The sequence below is a fragment of the Oncorhynchus gorbuscha genome, linkage group LG11 (assembly GCF_021184085.1).
Source record: "Oncorhynchus gorbuscha isolate QuinsamMale2020 ecotype Even-year linkage group LG11, OgorEven_v1.0, whole genome shotgun sequence".
NCBI classification, from domain to species: Eukaryota; Metazoa; Chordata; class Actinopteri; order Salmoniformes; family Salmonidae; genus Oncorhynchus; species Oncorhynchus gorbuscha.
In genome coordinates, this window is record NC_060183.1 from 41,852,375 (window position 1) to 41,871,015 (window position 18,641).

Below are 18,641 nucleotides of genomic sequence, written 5' to 3' on the forward strand. Positions count from 1 at the left end.
GTTGTCCTGTTGGAAGGTGAACCTTCGCCTCAGTCTGAGGTCCTGAGCACTCTGGAGCAGGTTTTCATCAAGGATCTCTGTACTTTTCTCTGTTCATCTTTCCCTCGATCCTGACTAGTCCCCCAGTCCCTGCCACTGATGGTGCCAGGTTTCCTCCAGATGTGACGCTTTGCATGCTGGTCAAAGAGTTCAATCTTGCTTCCATCTGGCCACTCTACTGTAAAGGCCTGATTTGGTGGAGTGCTGCACAGATGGGAGAACCTTCCAGAAGGACAACCATCTCCACAGAGGGACTCTGGAGCTCTGTCAGAGTAACCATCGGGTACTTGGTCACCTCCCTAACCAAGGCCATTCTCCCCCGATTGCTCAGTTTGGCCGGGCGGCCAGCTCTAGGAAGAGTCTTGGTGGTACCAAGCTTCTTCAATTTTTAAGAAAGAATGGCCACTGTTCTTGGGGACCTTCAATGCTGCAGAATGGTTTTGGTACCCTTCCCCTAGTCCTTGCCGCGACACGGACAATTCCTTCGACCTCATGGCTTGGTTTTTGCTCTGACTTGCACTGTCAATTGTGGGACCTTATATAGACCGGTGTGTGCCTTTTTCAAATCATGTCCAATCAATTGAATTTACCATAGGTGGACTCCAATCAAGTTGTAGAAACATCTCAAGGATGACCAATGGAAACAGGATGCACCTGAGCTCAATTTCGAGTCTCATAGCAACGGTTCTGAATACTTATGTGAATAAGGTAGTTTTGTTTTTATAACATTTCTTAAAACCTGTTTTCGCTTTGTCATTATGGGGTATCGCGTGTAGATTGAGGTAATCAATTCAATTCATACATTTTACAATAAGGCTATAACGTAATACAATGTGGAAAAGTCAAGACCTCAATTTCACGTTCATCACTGTCTGGTAGATAAACTGAGCTCTTCATAGGTTCCCAGCAGTCTCATATAAAACAGAGGGAGTGAATTGTGACGCTGTTTAGTAAAGACTCCGTAAACAGAACCGTGTTTAGGATAGAAATCAGTTGACATTCTTTCGATTCCAGTTAAACCACAGAGACTATGCTTTTATTTGTAGTTATTTTATTTCGGGGCTTTCGATCAGTGCCATCTGCATAGGCTCAGTGATGCTAAAACCTCTTCAGTGTTAGCATTAGCAAGCTGTAGCCGTTTTGCGTTTGAACAATCTCATTGGGATGTATAAAACTATGGAAGTCTTTTGCAGAGTTAGATTAACTTGTGCTGCAATAAAATAGGTTTTTGAAATGGCTGAGGGACGAGAGCTACCTGTACAGACAGTCTGGGGTCTTAGCAGAGTGCTACCACCTACTCTCTATGTTCTTCTCGAAGATAGCTGGGCTGTCAGTAAACAATTGTGCTTTGTGTGAAGATTAATCTTCTATCTGCCAAATGGTTAATATATATTTTAATATATGGAGTTGTGTATTACGAAACCTGTGTATCTTTTGTGTTATTTACCAGGTATCTTTAATTTATTGTTGTGCACTACTTTCCTGCAATACATTTACATTTACATTTAAGTCATTTAGCAGACGCTCTTATCCAGAGCGACTTTGAACATACAGTATTTTGTCCTATGGCAATTTTGATGCTATTTTCAAAATGTTTTGACAGTGTCTGCTCTTTTTTGAGGCGTTGAGCTTGAAGCTTTTTCCTCACCCTTATTTTCTTGTATATCCTCCTGGTCATGTTAAAGCATTTCAGGTAATTCTGGATTTTATTGTAAAACTGCTGTTGGTCAAAACATTGACTGAAGATTTAGATTTTTAAAGCAAAAATGTTTGAAGAGATGAAGTATACAAAACATTAAGAACACCCGATCTTTCCATGGTAGACTGACCAGGTTTATCTAGGTGAAAGCTATGAACCTGTATTGATGTCACTTGTTAAATCCACTTCAATCAGTGTAGAGATGAAGGATTTTTAAGCATTGAGACAATTGAGACATGGATTGTGTATGTGTGCCATTCAGAGGGTAAATGGGTGAGACAAAAGATTTGTGCCTTTGAACGGGGTTTGGTAGTATGGGGCCAGGCGCAACAGTTTGTGTCAAAAACTGTTTGTGTCAAAGTTTTCCATGTGTGTATCAATATTGGTCCACCACCCAAAAGGATATCCAGCGAACTTGACACAACTGTTGGAAGCATTGGTCAACATGGGCCATCATCCCTGTGGAATGCTTTCGGCACTTTGTAAAGTCTATGGCCCCATGAATTGAGACTGTTCTGAGGGCAAAAGGGGGGGCTGCAACACAATATTAGGAAGGTGTTCCTAATGTTTGGTGTATTTGCTCTTGTACCCTCCATTAAGGGAATTTTGAATTTTTGCACCATTGGTTTGCTATATTCTACAATTCAACTGTAAATGCTGCCTCTTATCATACATTACACCAGGGGTGTATACTGACTTGCCAATCATAACATAGAATGTGAAAGATCGTGCTTTTTTAAAACATTTCTTTACCGGTTCAGCTGTATGCGGTCTCATTTCCTCCCCCTTTTTTTACAGCTTGAATCTTAATTTACTGTTAATTTAGTTGGTATTACTATAATAAAGCTGTCAATGTATAGATTTTAATAATTTTATTGCACATTTATTAAGAATGAAATACAGAAATGTCGAATATATGTAAGGCAATTACATGTTATGAATTTGAAAGATGAATTTGTCTCCCAGTGTTGTTGGAAAGCACACTGAAGCAGGTTTCTCTCTAGGGTGTTCCTGTGCTTAGCTCAAGCATACCCATTACATGAGCAAGCCACTACCATGCTTGAAAATTAAGTGGTACTCAGTGATGTGTTGTGTTGGATTTGCACCAAACATTACTCTTTGTATTCAGGACAAAGTTTTTTTTAAATGCCAAGTGTTTTGCAGTTTTTTACTATTATTAAGTGATTAAAACAGTCAGAGTTGAATGGCTTTAGTCTCCATTGGCCTCATGGTGAAATACTTGAGTGGTTTCCTTCCTATCCAGCAACTGAGTTAGGAAGGACGAATGTATGTTTTAAAAAAATACATAAGTGACCCATACATCTGTTTTATAGGCTTACTGCAAGTAGGCTAAACACAGACAAGACAGAAAGATAAATGCGGTAAGAGACCCACTAAAGCAGCACCGCCCCCTTAAGATTTTGAGCCTGCCTTGCAGGGTTGGTCTTACAAATCCAAAGCCCCTGGATTGGTGAGCATAATATACAAGGAATTTCTCAGAGCTGCTAATGAGAACATTGATGACCTTGTACCTAGCGGTGGGAATTCCGGTGAGGTGCCCACACCCAGGTAGTGACAGTACTGGCAACACCAGCTGCAGTAACCCATGGGGCGGGGGTCATACAGTCAGAGAGGGGGCAAATTATTGTGGCCCTGATAGCACAAAATAATCAAAGAACTGCACAGAAATGCTTGGGAAAATGGTCACATCGGGAGACGTGTATGGTGTGTATCAGATCTCCATCAGCTAAGACTTGACATTGGTTAATGAAATATCCCCATTATTGCAAAATCTTGCATGACTCTCAAACTGCTACAACTGTAAATGCATTCGCACATCAAGTCCTTTCATGAGTTGGACTCGGGAACGGAACAACTTGAACATCTGAGCTTGTGGTTGTTTATGGGGGAAGGGTGGGGAGTGTGTGTGTGTATTCCACATCTGTTGCTGTGGAGTAATGATGTTAAGGACAAAATAGGATGAATCACAATAACTGTTTGCCAAAATAATTGCTTGCCAAAAATGTAATTGTTGTAATGGCAATCCTGGTTACAGGTAACGATCCTTAGCATGAACTGCCTACATTATTATGCATTTTTTATTTATTGTGGAAATAAATTAAGATATGCAATATTTTTATCTTATAACTGTATATAATACAATCGAGGTGAGGGCGTTGGCAAGGATTTTGGTGGTTGATCTGCTACTGTTCTGTGGGTGGAATTGTGTGCTCTTTTCAAAGGATGGGTCCCAATCTTTCAAAGGCCCTAGGATCCAGGCACCTCATTTATAAAAATAAAAAAATCTTAGATTTATACTTGAACTTAGTTGTAAGCTCATTTCCGACAGTGTGCTTACGTTTGATTCATAATGGATACTGAGCATAAAAAAAGTTGCTTACGCAGGTTCTAAGAAGCCCATTTGTAATTTACGTACCTGTGACATAGCAATCTCAAATTATCTTAAAATTGACAGCACCTGAACGTGCCTTGCAATCAGCGATTTCCCCTTATAGAATGCTAACACAAATGAGGATTTAGTCAGGAATCGCCATGGACCACATGAGAAAAGCAAGATTTTTGGAAGACGAGATCACAGCGACCGTAGAGGAGATTGAAGTTAGGCAACACGTATTATTCGGTGGACAAAATAGTGGGTTGACAAACAAAGCCAAACGGGTAGCTTGGGAGTGTGTGACCGCTGCAGTGAACGAGGTGGGGCAGCAAGACCGAGGCTGATGTGGAAAAAAAGGATAGCCATACATAACCAGCAGGAAAATCACTTACGTGAAGTCTATACTTTTCGTAGAGATAAGATCATTTCCACTACAAAGTAAGGTTTTATAAATAACTACTTACACGTGGTTTTCTGCGTAAATCGTACTTAAGATTGAAGTTGATCATAAGTCTGTTTTTATAAATGAGGCCCCAGAGGGACAGGGGAAAGTTTTAGCAGGTGGAATAGTGGAGAACAATCGGAGGTTTACTTAGCAGCAATGCAAATAGCAAGGTACAGCTATATGGACACTCAATCATACTTTTGAATGGTAAGTTTACAAACATGTTATAATAAATAGAATTGAAACTTGTATCTCATTATGGTGATACAGATTTGGCTCATTAATCTATACGGTCCAAATAATGGTGATCCACACTTCTTTGGAAATATATACAGCACCAATCAAAAATTTGGACACCTACTTATTCCTGGGTTTTTCTTTATTTTTTAAAAACTATTTTCTACATTGTTGAATAATAGTGAAGACATCAAATATTATGAAATAACAAATATGGAATCATGTAGTAACCAAAAAAGTATTAAACAAATTAAAGTAGCCACCCTTTTCCTTGACAGCTTTGCACACTCGTGGCATTCTCTGAACTAGCTTCATGAGGTAGTCACCTGGAATTAATTTCAATTAACAGTTGTGCCTTGTTAAAAGTGAATTTGTGGAATTTCTTTCCTTAACTTCTTATGGTATAGGGGACGGTTGCGTCCCACTTGTGCAAAAAACGGAAAATGCAGCGCTGCAAATTTGAAAAAACGATATAAAAATCAAACTTTCATTAAATCACGCATGTAAGATACTCAATTAAAGCTACACTCGTTGTGAATCCAGCCAACGTGTCATATTTGGTCCTTTTGTTCGATTAATTCCGTCCATATATATATATATATATATATTTCCAAAAAACACAACGTCACTACAAAATATTTCAAAAGTTGCCTATGAACTTTGCCAAAATATTTCAAACTATTTTTTTAATGCAACTTTGGGTATTTTTAAAAGTTAATAATCTATCAAATTGTAGACGGGTCTATCTGTTTTCAGTACAGGAAGACAACAAGCTACTTTTCAAGTCTTGTGCAACTCTCAACAGTGTTACGCAGTTCCTAGATGGCCGTACTACTTCATTGCACAAATTAATAACCTCAACCAAATTCCAAAGACTGGTGACATCCAGTGGAAGTGGTAGGAACCGAAAACAAGTTCCAAAGGAATACCGTTTCCCAATGAGAACTCTACTGAACAGGCAGAGACCTCCAAAAAAAAAATCTGAATGGTTAGTTCTCTGGCTTTTGCTTGCTACATAAGTTCTGTTATACTCAGACACGATTCAAACATTTTTAGAAACTTCAGTGTTTTCTATCCAAGTGAAAATGCTGCCGCCTATCTCAACATCAACTGTTCAGCGTAGACTGTGTGAGAAATGGTCGCACTGCAATACATTTTAATAGGAAGTTAGCAAAAATAGATAAGATCTTGCTAACATGGTAAGGAAAATACCTGTCTATTTGTGGGAAAAATCACCCTGATTAACTTTAGTCATATCCCAGTTGACCTATTTGCTTATGTCCTAGCCTACACCTAGCGAATTGTTTTTGAAATTATATTAGTAAAAAATAATCGATTTTACTTGGAACGGTAAGCCACACCAAATTAAATGGGCCTATTTATATAATGAATATGAATTCAGAGGGCAGAAATTATTAAAAATTAGACCTCACTAAAAATATAAATATTAGACCTCTCACTAAAGGCTTCAGTCATACAAAAGCTGCACTTAAATCTGAACTGGTTCTCTAGCAGATTTAGTTAAAATTGTTTAAAGAATTGACTTTTTCCTCTTTATTCAGATTACAACTTCTCACTTTTGGTTATTTAAAAATGAAATCAGCTCCAATATTAGGCTGTTTTTAAAACAAGCCATAGAAAGTTTTTGCAATTTCAGTTTAATCCACCAAAAAAGACGGAACAAATAATTCAACAAATATTATGGTTAAACTCAAATACACGAATTGATCAACAACAACAAAACATTTGGGGAAAGAATGTTTAAGGCAGTGTGAATGGCAGAACGGGCTCCAACACAGGATTGACCCCCGTGGTCCAGTCAATATCGGGGTTGTGCTTCTGGAGCCAAGAATGTCCCAAAACAATATGAATGTGGGGAGACTCAATGAGGAGAAGTTGTATTATTGACTCACCGTGGTTTCCAGTTACCTGCCTATTAATGAAACTGCTGTAAGTGACTCTTCCAATGGAGCGGCCATCCAGTGCCCTGGCATCCATGGGAAAGGAGAGGAGTTGATTAGGGATACTTAGTTCCGATACCAGGGTAGCATCCATGAAACTCATCTGCCCCAGAGTCAATGAGCACCCGGAGAGACTGGTCACCCCACAGCAAGATCACATAAAAAAAACATTTGGGTAATGGGAATTAGACCGATACTCCACCGGATCCTTGCTTTAAATTCTGGACCTTGGCACCGGATCACCGCTGCTACCGATTGGCTATAGTGGCTAATGCCACTGCCACAAAGCTAGCACCAGTTAGCCGTGAGCCTTAAAGCATGGAGGAGGAGGTTTTATCAATTGGATACCACAAAATTGGGGAGAGAAAGGGGTAAAATAAAATAAAAAAATACATGTGTATTTCTCACCTTAAAGCATGGAGGAGGAGGTTTTATGGTGTGGGTGTTTTTGTTGGTAACACTGTCTGTGATATATTTAGAATTCAAGGCCATGCTGCATGCTGCAGTGGTACATCCCATGTGGTTTAGGCTTAGTGGGACTATCATTCGTTTTTCAACAGGACAATGACCCAAAACACACCTCCAGGCTGTGTAAGGGCTATTTTACCAAGAAGGAAAGTGATGGAGTGCTGCATCAGATGACCTGGCCTCCACAATCCCCAGACTTCAACGCAACTGAGACGGTTTGGGATGAGTCGGACTGCAGAGTGGAGGAAAAGCAGCCAACAAGTGCTAAGCATATAATGGAACTCTTCAAGACTGTCTAGTCCCAAGTTAACAAAGTAGGCGAAATTAGGGCAAGAGTTGCTTTCCAAAGAGATATCCGGGATTGTAACATATTCTGTTTCACGGAAACATGGCAAGCTGGGGACATGCTGTCGGAGTCAGCCAACGGGATTTTCAGTGCATCGCACCGACAGGAATAAACATCTCTCTGGTAAGAAGAAGGGCGGGGGTGTATGTTTCATGATTAACAACTCATGGTGTAATTGTAACAACATACAGTAACTCGGGTCCTTTTGTTCACCTGACCTAGATTTCCTCACAATCAAATGCCGACCGTATTATTTCACAAGAGAACTCTCCTCAATTATCGTCACAGCCGTGTATATCCCCCTGCGAGCGGATACCAAGTCGGCCATCCAGGACCGTCACTGAACTTTATGCAAACTGGAAACCATATATCCTGAGGCTGCATTTATTGTAGCTGGGGATTTTAACAAAGCTAATCCCAGTCTGCTGTTCCCACATGCTTCAAGATGGCCACCATTGTTCCTGTTCCCAAGAAAGCTAAGGTAACTGAGCAAAATGACTATCGCCCTGTAGCACTCACTTCTGTCATCATGAAGTGCTTAAGAGACTAGTCACGGATCATATCATCTCCACCCTACCTGACACCCTAGACACATTCCAATTTGCTTACCGCCCCAGTAGGTCCACAAACAATGCAACCACAATCACACTGCCCTAATCTATCTGGAGAAGAGGATTGCCTATATAAGAATGCTGTTCATCGATGCTGTACAGCTTAGCATTTAACACCATAGTACCCTCCAAACTCATCATTAAGCTCGAGACCCTGGTTCTCAACCCCCCCCCCCCCCCCTGAGCAACTGGGTTCTGGACTTCCTGATGGCAGCCCCCAGGTGGTAAAGGTAGGGAAACAAAATCTTTACTTCGCTGATCCTCAACACTGGGGCCCCACAAAGGTGCCTGCTCAGCCTCCTCCTGTACTCCCTGTTCACCCATGACTGCGTGGCCATGCATGCCTCCAACTCAATCATCAAGTTTGCAGGTGACACAACAGTAGTAGGCTTGATTACCAGCAATGACGAGACAGCCTTCAGGGAGGAGGTGACGTGGTGTCAGGCAAATAACCTCTCAACATCAACAAAACAAAGGAGATGACCGTGGACTTTAAGAAACAGCAGAGGGATCACCCCCACATCCATATCAATGGAACAGTAGTAGAGAAGGTGGAAAGTTTTAAGTTTCTCGGTGTACACATCACTGACAAATTGAAATGGTACACCCATACAGACAGTGTGGTGAAGAAGGCGCAACAGTGCCTCTTCAAACTCAGGAGGCTGAAGAAATTTGGCTTGTCAACTAAAACCCTCACAAACTTTTACAGATTCACAATTGAGAGCAACCTGTTGGGCTGTATCACCGCCTGGTACAACAGCTGCACCGCCCAGAAACACAAGGCTCTCCAGAGGCTGGGGTGGTCTGAACCATGCATCACCGGGGCAAACTACCTGCCCTCCAGGACACCTACAGCACCTGATGTCACAGGAAGGCCAAAAATATAATTAATAACAATCACCCGAGCCATTACCCGTTTGACCCCGCTACTATCCAGAAGTTGAGATCTGTATAGGTGAATCGAAGCTGGGACCGAGAGACTGAAAAACAGCTTCCATCTCAAGGACATCAGACTGTTCAACAGCCATCACTAGCACAGAGAGGCTGCTGCCTACATACAGACTTGAAATAATTGGCCACTTTAATAAATGGAACACTAGTCACTTTAATAACACCACCAGGTTTAACAATATTGCATTACTCATCTCATGTCTATATACTGTATTCTACACTATCTATTACATCTTAGCCTATGCGCTCTGACATTTCTCATCCATTCCCAGCAGCACACCACTCTGCATCCCACTGCTGACTTGCTACTGAAGCTAATAAGCAGGCTTGTTCCTGGATGGGAGACGAGATGCTGCTGGAAGTGGTGTTGAAGGGCCAGTAGGAGGCATGCTTTCCTCTGGTCTAAAAAAAATATCCCATCTCCCTGTGTAGGTTGTTGCCTTTTGGATGGGATGTTCAACGGGTGTCCTGCCTCTCTCTGTGGTCATTAACGATCCCATTGCACTTATCGTAAGAGTAGGGATGTTCCAATTTGTAAGTCGCTCTGGATAAGAGCGTCTGCTAAATGACTTAAATGTAAAATGTAAATGTTAACACTGGTGTCCTGGCTAAATTCCCAAACTGGCCCTCATACCATCATGGTCACCTAATCATCCCTAGTTTATAATTGTCTTATTCATCTCCCCTGTAACTATTCCCCAGGACATTGCTGTAAATGGGAATGTTTTCAGTCAACTTAACTGATCAAATAAATATCTATATATTTGTTTACTTGGATTTGTGTGTATTAGGTATTTGATGTGGAATCCTTAGTTATTACTTGTTGGATATTGCTGCACTGTCGGAACAAGAAGCACAAGCATTTCACTACACTCGCAATAACATTGGCTAACAATGTGTATGTGACCAATACCTTTTATTTTATTTGATGTTGATTTTGATTCTACCTGGATTATGTTGGAGAGGCTTCCATTAAAGAACACTCTATTTGTTCTGTTAGACAGGTAACTCTTTATCCACATTATAGCAGGGGGTGTAAAGCCATAACACATATGTTTTCCAGCAGCAGACTATGATCGGTAATGTCAATAGCCACACTGAAGTCTAACAAAACAGCCCCCACAAGTCTCGCTGGCCAGACTCGTGTTGCTTGGACAAGTCAGAGGCTCCTACGAGCATTATTAAGGGATGGGTTACACTGTTATCTGAATGTGTTGATAGTCTCACTTACAAAACTTGGGGTGGTCCTGATTTGTTATGGAGGTGCCCTACCCCTCATAGCCTAAATGTAATTTGATCCCTGCAGAGAAATCATACTTAGGAAATAACTGGCTATTTCATGGCCCTGAGGCCCTCTATATACAGTATGTGTAATACATGGGTGCAGCACTTATTCAACCCCCCTCTAAAAGTATTTATTTTGATGAGAAGGCCCCCTAACCATCACTCTTTGCCCGAAGTTGGTAAAAGGTCTTCTGAAGACTCAGAAGGTCAGGTGTGGCTAAGGCATGATAAATACAGTATCTGTATATTTATATTTAGTTCTTCACTCTCTAAAAGTTCTGATTCAAAAAACATTTGGGTCATTTCTAGAATACACTCTGTCTGTGTCATGAGGTGCATCATACTGTATGGATAGAGAGAGAAAAAAGGCGCTGACATTGTATACTTTTATTTGATTTGTAATTGCATCACTAGTCCATACAAATACAAGTTTACATAGATGCTCATTATGCATGCTGCAAATGTATATTGTCTGCCATTATTTATCCTAGCCAGTGCCACACCTGACCTTCTGGGTATTCAGAACTTTTTAAGATAGCACTGTATTTCAGGGTCAAGACTCTCCTTGGCCTCAATGGCCCGTTGCCATCCTATTATTTGTAAATTAGACATTCAGTGCGAAATGACGGGCAAACTAAACTGAAAATGTGTTTGTGAGAGAAAAGGAAGTAACACTCTAAGCTTTAACACGCAATGTTTTACAAACTATGTCTTATTCGCGTAGAGTCAAAATGTTTTCTGTCTAAGAGTCCTCTAAAGAGAACTCTGCAACTGACAAATTGTCTTTTAAACATCCTATAACTAAACTAATACCTTTATATTTGAATAGGTTACTATATGAAATGTCTAGAAGTTATTATATTACTTATTACACTTGTTGACAGGGTTGGAATTATCATTTGACATTAGAGTTCCAACTTCCAGCCCTGAATTTGCCCTTGTAGTTTGATGTCAAATAATTTCAACCCATGCAAATAGTGTGAAACAATTAATTACATAAAAAATATATATATATATTTTTTATCTCCACATGTATAATTGTTTATGACTTCGTTTTATTTTATCCAGCTCTTTTATGCACTATTATGAAGCAAGGATCTCGGTGAATTGTAGGCTGTCTGCCCATAACCTGTGTGATTTGCAAGACAGCCAACCCTGGGGTGTACTCACTAGGAAGCAAACAGAAAAAGAACAAGCCGAAGCGGGGACAGGCTAACCTGAATTTGTCCAATAACAAACGCTCGTTTTAATTGCAAAGCGTTTTCTACAGTGTGCACGAATGAATACAACAACACTGTTACTTTTCCTCTCAATCAGGCAGAAACAGTAACCGTATTGACACACATGTTGAAGGGAGAACAGCAGACATTGCGGTGTGACCAATCAACATTCGTTTAGCGCACAAGCGCGACCTTCTCACCACCCTACAAATATCCACTGGGATTATTCATACAGTTTATTACACCTTCACCACCCCGGATTGCAGACGACCTCCTTTTATTGTGAAAGATCTCATTATTAACCAGGCAGCAGATAACTAAATTTAGCATACATTCCTTTTCTTGCAATGACTTACAACTACGAAGAGTAAAGAAGTGATTACCATTATAGTCGACTAGAATAAACAAATAAAATCGGTAACTAATACAGAATCCAAGTTCTACCACTTTACAAGTTACGGAAAAACTGACCACAAACCACAAAAGAGGACAACAAGGTCAACTTTGACGATGCTTTGTGCTTGAACTTGAAGATAAAAGCGCAGCCGACTCAGGTGCCACATTTCAACTGTATAGTCCTCTTCTTGCTGTGTTACAACTTTTACGCGCCGTTGTCCTGCATCATGACTCAAAGATCTTGTGCTGTATATGGAGTTGGGATTGTCTGCGCTCATCTGCTGTTCATCGGGATTGGTTTATTTGTGGCTCAAGTATTTCAAACTACAATACATAACCGGTTAAAAAAGGTAAGTTAAGCAGAATGCACAAGTTTTTATAACTTTGCATGTTATATTTGCACGTCAAATATTCCACAGGTGCCAAATAAATCAAAATGCAGTGTTACAGCAGTGTTACAATGTCATGAGGCATGGGAGCAAGTAGCTTAGGGGTTAAGAACCTTGGGGCATTTAACCGAAAGGTCATTTTTTGACTAGGTTCCTGAGCCAACTGAGTGAAAAATCTGTCAATGTGTCCTTGAGCAAGGCACTTAACCCTAATTGCTCTAAGGGTTGCTGTCAATAATGACCAATCCCTGGCCGTGACCTCACTCTCTGAGGGTGTTTCAGGGGAGTAGGATATGCAAAAAAACACATTTTTAATTCACACACATGTACATGTGTAAAATAGGACAAATGTAAGCACCCGCCTAATGAGGCAATCATAAATACAGGTTAGCGACTGCAAATCATCGGGCACCAATCTGTCCGAATAATTCTGCTTGGGGTACAGAGAACAAAGTAGCTTAGTGCACCCCTGTGTGAAGTTCTCCAACAAACTGAAGCTGACGTTTTCTCAGAATCAATGCATAGATCACTGAGTTTTAGGGGTTCTATCCAGACCTGGCTGGTCTTGTAGACTAGATGTCACATAGTTAATGAAAATCCGGAACTCTCAAATTAGTATGATATGTTACACTTGGTATGGTTACATAAGTCTGTCTGTCTGTCTGTCTGTCTGTCTGTCTGTCTGTCTGTCTGTCTGTCTGTCTGTCTGTCTGTCTGTCTGTCTGTCTGTCTGTCTGTCTGTCTGTCTGTCTGTCTGTCTGTCTGTCTGTCTGTCTGTCTGTCTGTCTGTCTGTCTGTCTGTCTGTCTGTCTGTCTGTCTGTCTGTCTGTCTGTCTGTCTGTCTGTCTGTCTGTCTGTCTGTCTGTCTGTCTGTCTGTCTGTCTGTCTGTCTCAAGAGAGAAAGAGAAGGGAGATTTTATTGTCACATAGTTAATGAAAATCCGGAACTCTCAAATTAGTATGATATGTTACACTTGGTATGGTTACATAAGTCTGTCTGTCTGTCTGTCTGTCTGTCTGTCTGTCTGTCTGTCTGTCTGTCTGTCTGCCTGTCTGCCTGTCTGCCTGTCTGCCTGTCTGCCTGTCTGTCTGTCTGTCTGTCTGTCTGTCTGTCTGTCTGTCTGTCTGTCTGTCTGTCTGTCTGTCTGTCTGTCTGTCTCAAGAGAGAAAGAGAAGGGAGATTTTATTGTATTAGGGACTCCCATTTGGACGAATCTTCCAAGAGTCCTTAACATTAAAATATAATTTATAATACAAACACACTTTCACATATAACACACTATTACAAACATACATAATATACTAGCATAATGACCCAATAAATACTCAATCTAAAAAATATTGATTCTTCATCTACTGTAGTCCCACAACATTTCTATATACTATATTTAAATTGTTTTAAAATAATGTTTAAATTTATATATTGAAAGGTTTCTAGTTCTCAGTTAATTTATTCCATTTCTTTATTGCTCTAAATCGAAATACTTTTGCCTAATACACATACTTTTGCCTATTTCTCTTTTCTGTCTGGATAACGCATAGATGGTGGACAATCTATTCCTAGTATTTACGGAATGTCTGTCTCTTACCAACTGAATACCATTGTGAATAGAACTTGAGACAGAGAGGGTGAGAGAGGTGGAGGGTGTGAAAGAAGGGGGAGGAAGAGAGTAGATAATGAGCGAGGGAGGGATAAAGAGAAGGTAGAGAGTGAGACAGAGACAGACATGAGATAAACAAGAAAAATGTTAACCCTGCGACAGTCATCTTTTTCCATTGACTGCAACATACTGAGAAACATATCAGCTACCTTTTTGCAAAACCATGTCAGGATGGTGTTTTCCTATTATATCATGTTGGAGGGTAAAGCGAAACAGCAAACATGAAAGGATGGTGGAAGGGTAGGCATATAGCACGAACGTGTAGCAACCCAAAGGTTGTGTGTTCAAATATCATCATGGACAACTTTGAACTTTTAGCAACTTTGCAACTACTTAGCAGGTTAGCTTCCCGTGACCCGAACCTTAACCCTTTAACCTAACTCCTAACCTTAACACTAACCTTAACCCCTAACCCCTAGCCTAGCAAACGTTAGCCACCCGTTAGCCTCCTTAAAGGCGAATTAATATCCCGGTGTCTGGTGGAAAGCAGGCTGAACCAGGTTTTCCTCTAGGATTTTGCTAGCTGGCTAATGTTTTTGCATCTGGACACAGTAGTAGCTTTTTTGTTTCACCTTGCTGCCAAATCCTGATCTTCTGAGAAAATTATTTGAGGAGTCGTCTGAAGCGTAAGAGGAATGGGAGATACAGGAATCGAGCAGTGCTGAGGCAGAGGGCTTGTAGTGAGGACGACTGGCTACTATTCTGAGCATTGTGTGGTGATCTTTCTGGCACCCAGAGCTGCTGAGGCATCACCCGAGTGGGTGCTACACAGAGTGGAAGAGGAGAAGTCCATTGGCTATAAGACACAGGCTGGTTCCCAGACTTGCCCTCTGCAAGATCATCAGCAGACTCCATCACCATCTACCCTCTTCTGACCAGCTCTCTTCGCTCAAGCTATGAACTAACCCTCTCCATCTTTGGAGGATGCAGCTTTCAAAGACTTGGCTTCTATTGGTTGACCTGTCATGATATATTGCTTGTTTATGTTTGCTCTTGAAGCGCTTTGAGATTCTATGAAAAGCACTAGAGAAATGTGCTAAATTATTATTATTATTATACCCATAACATGATGCAGACACCACTCTGCTTATGGAGAGAGGTACTCAGTAATGTGTTGTGTTGGATTTACCCCAAACATAACACTTTGTATTTAGGACTAAAAGTGAATTGCTTTGCCAAATATTTTGAAGTATTACTTTACTACCTTGTTGCAAACAGGATGCAATTTTTTGAATATTTGTATACCTTCTTTTCACTCTGTCAATTAGGTTAGTATTGTGGAGTAATTACAACGTTGTGTATCCATCCTCAGCTTTCTCCAATCACAGCCATTGCCCATCTAGGGTTCTAGGTCTTGGGAGTCAGCCAATTGGGTGACAGACAAGGCCTCTAAATCTTCGGAGTCTTCCAAATGAGTGAGAGACAAGGATTATAGATTTTAGGTGTCAGCCAATTGGGTGACAGACCAGGGTAATAGGTCTTAGGAGTCAGCCAATTGGGTGACAGACCAGGGTTATAGATCTTAGGAGTCAGCCAATTGGGTGAGAGACAAGTGTAAAATAAGCCAGATGTGAACTAGTAGTAACAGTTGTGCCACCCTGACATACCATCCCAGGTGCATCTGTCTTTCCATAAACAAATAATACATAGGAAATGTTGTCAGATAATTAGGCTAGTCTGCTCCAACTGACCTAAATCTACAGTATTACCCCTGTTTACCATGAGATATGTAGAGCTTATGCCAGCCACGCAAACCATGGTCCTTTACTCACTATCCTGATGTGAGACACACATACACATAAACCCACACACTGTCCTGATGTGACTGACCTGACCAAGAATATACCACACAAATCTGGACTTTATCTCTGGAGTGAATGTTACAAAATGTGGATGTTGAAACAACAAATGTTTGTTTAGCCTCTAGTGTTTGTTTAATTAGATTACTCATTCAAGGGTTGTGTCCCAAATGGCACCTTATTCCCTATAAAGTGCACTACTACCCTATGGGCCCTGGTCAAACGTAGTACACTATAAAGTGTGCCATTTGGGATGCAGGCATTGTGCACTGAGTGACTATGTGATGCTGAGGGATGGCCAGGAAAACATACTGGAAATGCAACAGGTGCACAGACACAAATGCACATACGCACGCGCAGACAAACTTGTTATTGTCTTGGACCTCTCGGCATAGTGGAGAGACCACTCCTCATATCAACTCATGGCTTGAAAGAGGGTTGTGGGCATATGGAATAAGGTGCCATTTGGGACAGAACCGAGCTCATAACTCAAACCACAGAAACCCTTCTGAACTCAGTAGTAGGCCCTCTTTTTGTGGTAAGCCTCTTTCACACAGCATGATAGGCTGGCTTATTGGGTAACAACGAGAGCTGTGGCACCCAATTCCCTATATAGTGATCTGCTTTTGACCAGCTCTGGTCAAAAGTAGTGCACTGTATAGGAAATGGGGTGCCATTTAAGACACAGCCCTGAAGTGTTTGGCAGCTCCACAGCCCTTATCTGGGTCACTGTAGAAAAGGATCACCATCGGCCAACTAGAGAGGTGACCTGAGCCCAGACCAGAACAATGCCCACCAACATGTTAGAGAAGGCTGTATACGGAAGGAAATGTATGAATGCATTTGGTCTTAACCCCTAGCTTGTCAACATGAAGAAAGACCTCAACATCAAAGCCTACATGTTAGATCTGCACCAGAAAATGTTACATATTTTTCATAGAAAGTTGCGTGAAAACAACAACCCTGACTGAGGTTGATCACCTTCTATGCTGTGTTTATTTACTTTTAATTAACCTTTATTTAACTAGGCAAGTCACTCCTATCTAAGATGACAGGCACATTATCCTGAGCAACTCAGCTGGTCGTTTTGTCATTGGAGAGGTTGAGAGGGCATATCTTCGCCCCTCACCCACCACACCCACTGGTGGCTTGGGTCTTTGTCCCTGTGCTGGGGTAATGGTGCCACCGTGGCCATCATTAACACAGAGAGACATCCACTGGGGCTCTCTCTCCCACTCTCTCTTTCTCTCTCGCTCTCTCTCTCTCTGTGAGTTTGTGTGTTCAGACCAGATGTCAGTGTAATGGAGCTCACCAATCACATGATCAACACACACACACACAAATTATAGTGTCTCTCTCAGTCAGCTTGGCTGGTCAAAGGATTTCCATTGGTTACCGTAGACAAAGAGAGGGCCTTTCCTCTCCATCCCTCTACCACTCCTCCCCTCCATCGCCATACTCCCAAATCCCCAGGAGGCATGTTTTTGTTTTCTTGCAGCCATGGCGTTCAAAGTTAGGAAGGAACTTTCCATTTTAAAACGTTGGATATGCTGCTCTAGCAGTTAAAGAGTTATGATTGAGGTAAATAAGTATCCTTTCATGGGAAGCTGATAGCCACCTTGACTTTTTCCATATTTTGTTACATTAATGCCTTCCTCTAAAATAGATTAAATTGTTTTTTTTCCCATCATCAATCTACACACAGCACCCCATAATGACAAAGCAAAAACAACCTTAAATATCAGTTTTATTCAGAACTTTGTTGAGGCACCTTTGGCAGCGATTACTGCCTCGAGTCTTATTGGGTATGACGCTACAAGCTTGGCACACCTGTATTTGGGGAGATTATCCCATTATTTTCTGCAGGTTGGATGGGGAGCATCACTGCACAGCTATTTTCAGGACTCTCCAGAAATGTTCGATAGGGTTCAAGTTTGGGCTCTGGCTGGGCCAGAGGGATGATGTCAGGTTTCCTCGAGACATGACGCTTGGCAGTCAGGCCAAAGAGTTCAATCTTGGTTTCATCAGACCAGAGAATCTTATTTCTCATGGTCTGAGAGTCCTTTAGGTGCCTTTTGGCAAACTCCAAGCGGGCTGTCATGTGCCTTTTACCTGAGGAGTGGCTTTCGTCTGGCCACTCTACCATAAAGGCCTGATTGGTGGAGTGCTGCAGAGATGGTTGTCCTTCTGGATGGAGGCCACTGTGTTCTTGGGGACCTTCAATGCTGCAGACATTTTTTGGTGCCCTTCCCCAGATCTGTGCATCGACATAATCCTGTCTCGGAGCTCTATAGACAATTCCTTCGACCTCATGGCTTGCTTTTTGATCTGAAATGCACTGTCAACTGTGGAACATTATATAGACAGGTGTGTGCCTTTCCAAATAGTATAAATAAAATTATGTCCAATCAATTGAATTTACCACATCGGTGGACTCCAATCAAGTTTTAGAAACATCTCAAAGATTATCAATGGAAACAGGATGCACCTGAGCTAAATTTTGAGTCTCCTAGCAAAGTGTCTGTTTTTTATCTTGAATAAATGTGCAAAAAAAATCTAAAACCTGTTTTCGCTTTGTCATTATGGGGTATTGTGTGTAGATTGATGAGATGAAAAAATAAAATAATCATAAAAAGTTAGCTATTTTAGAATAAGGCTGTAACATGACAAAAGGTGGAAAAAGGGAAGGGGTCTGAATACTTTCCGAATGCACTGTGTACCAGCGTAAATCAAATATTGA

At 41.2% G+C, this 18,641-nt stretch overlaps 1 protein-coding gene across 1 annotated transcript in view; it reads left to right on the forward strand.

The window, feature by feature from the left end:
• The first annotated feature begins 11,776 nt into the window (after positions 1-11,776).
• Positions 11,777-18,641, forward strand: part of LOC124048663 (lysosome membrane protein 2-like) — a 65,623-nt gene continuing 58,758 nt past the window's right edge. Inside the window, exon 1 of the mRNA XM_046369669.1 lies at positions 11,777-12,402. Within this exon, the coding sequence (XP_046225625.1) occupies positions 12,280-12,402 (123 nt within the window). The 5' untranslated portion in view covers positions 11,777-12,279. The remainder of the gene's footprint in view (positions 12,403-18,641) is intronic.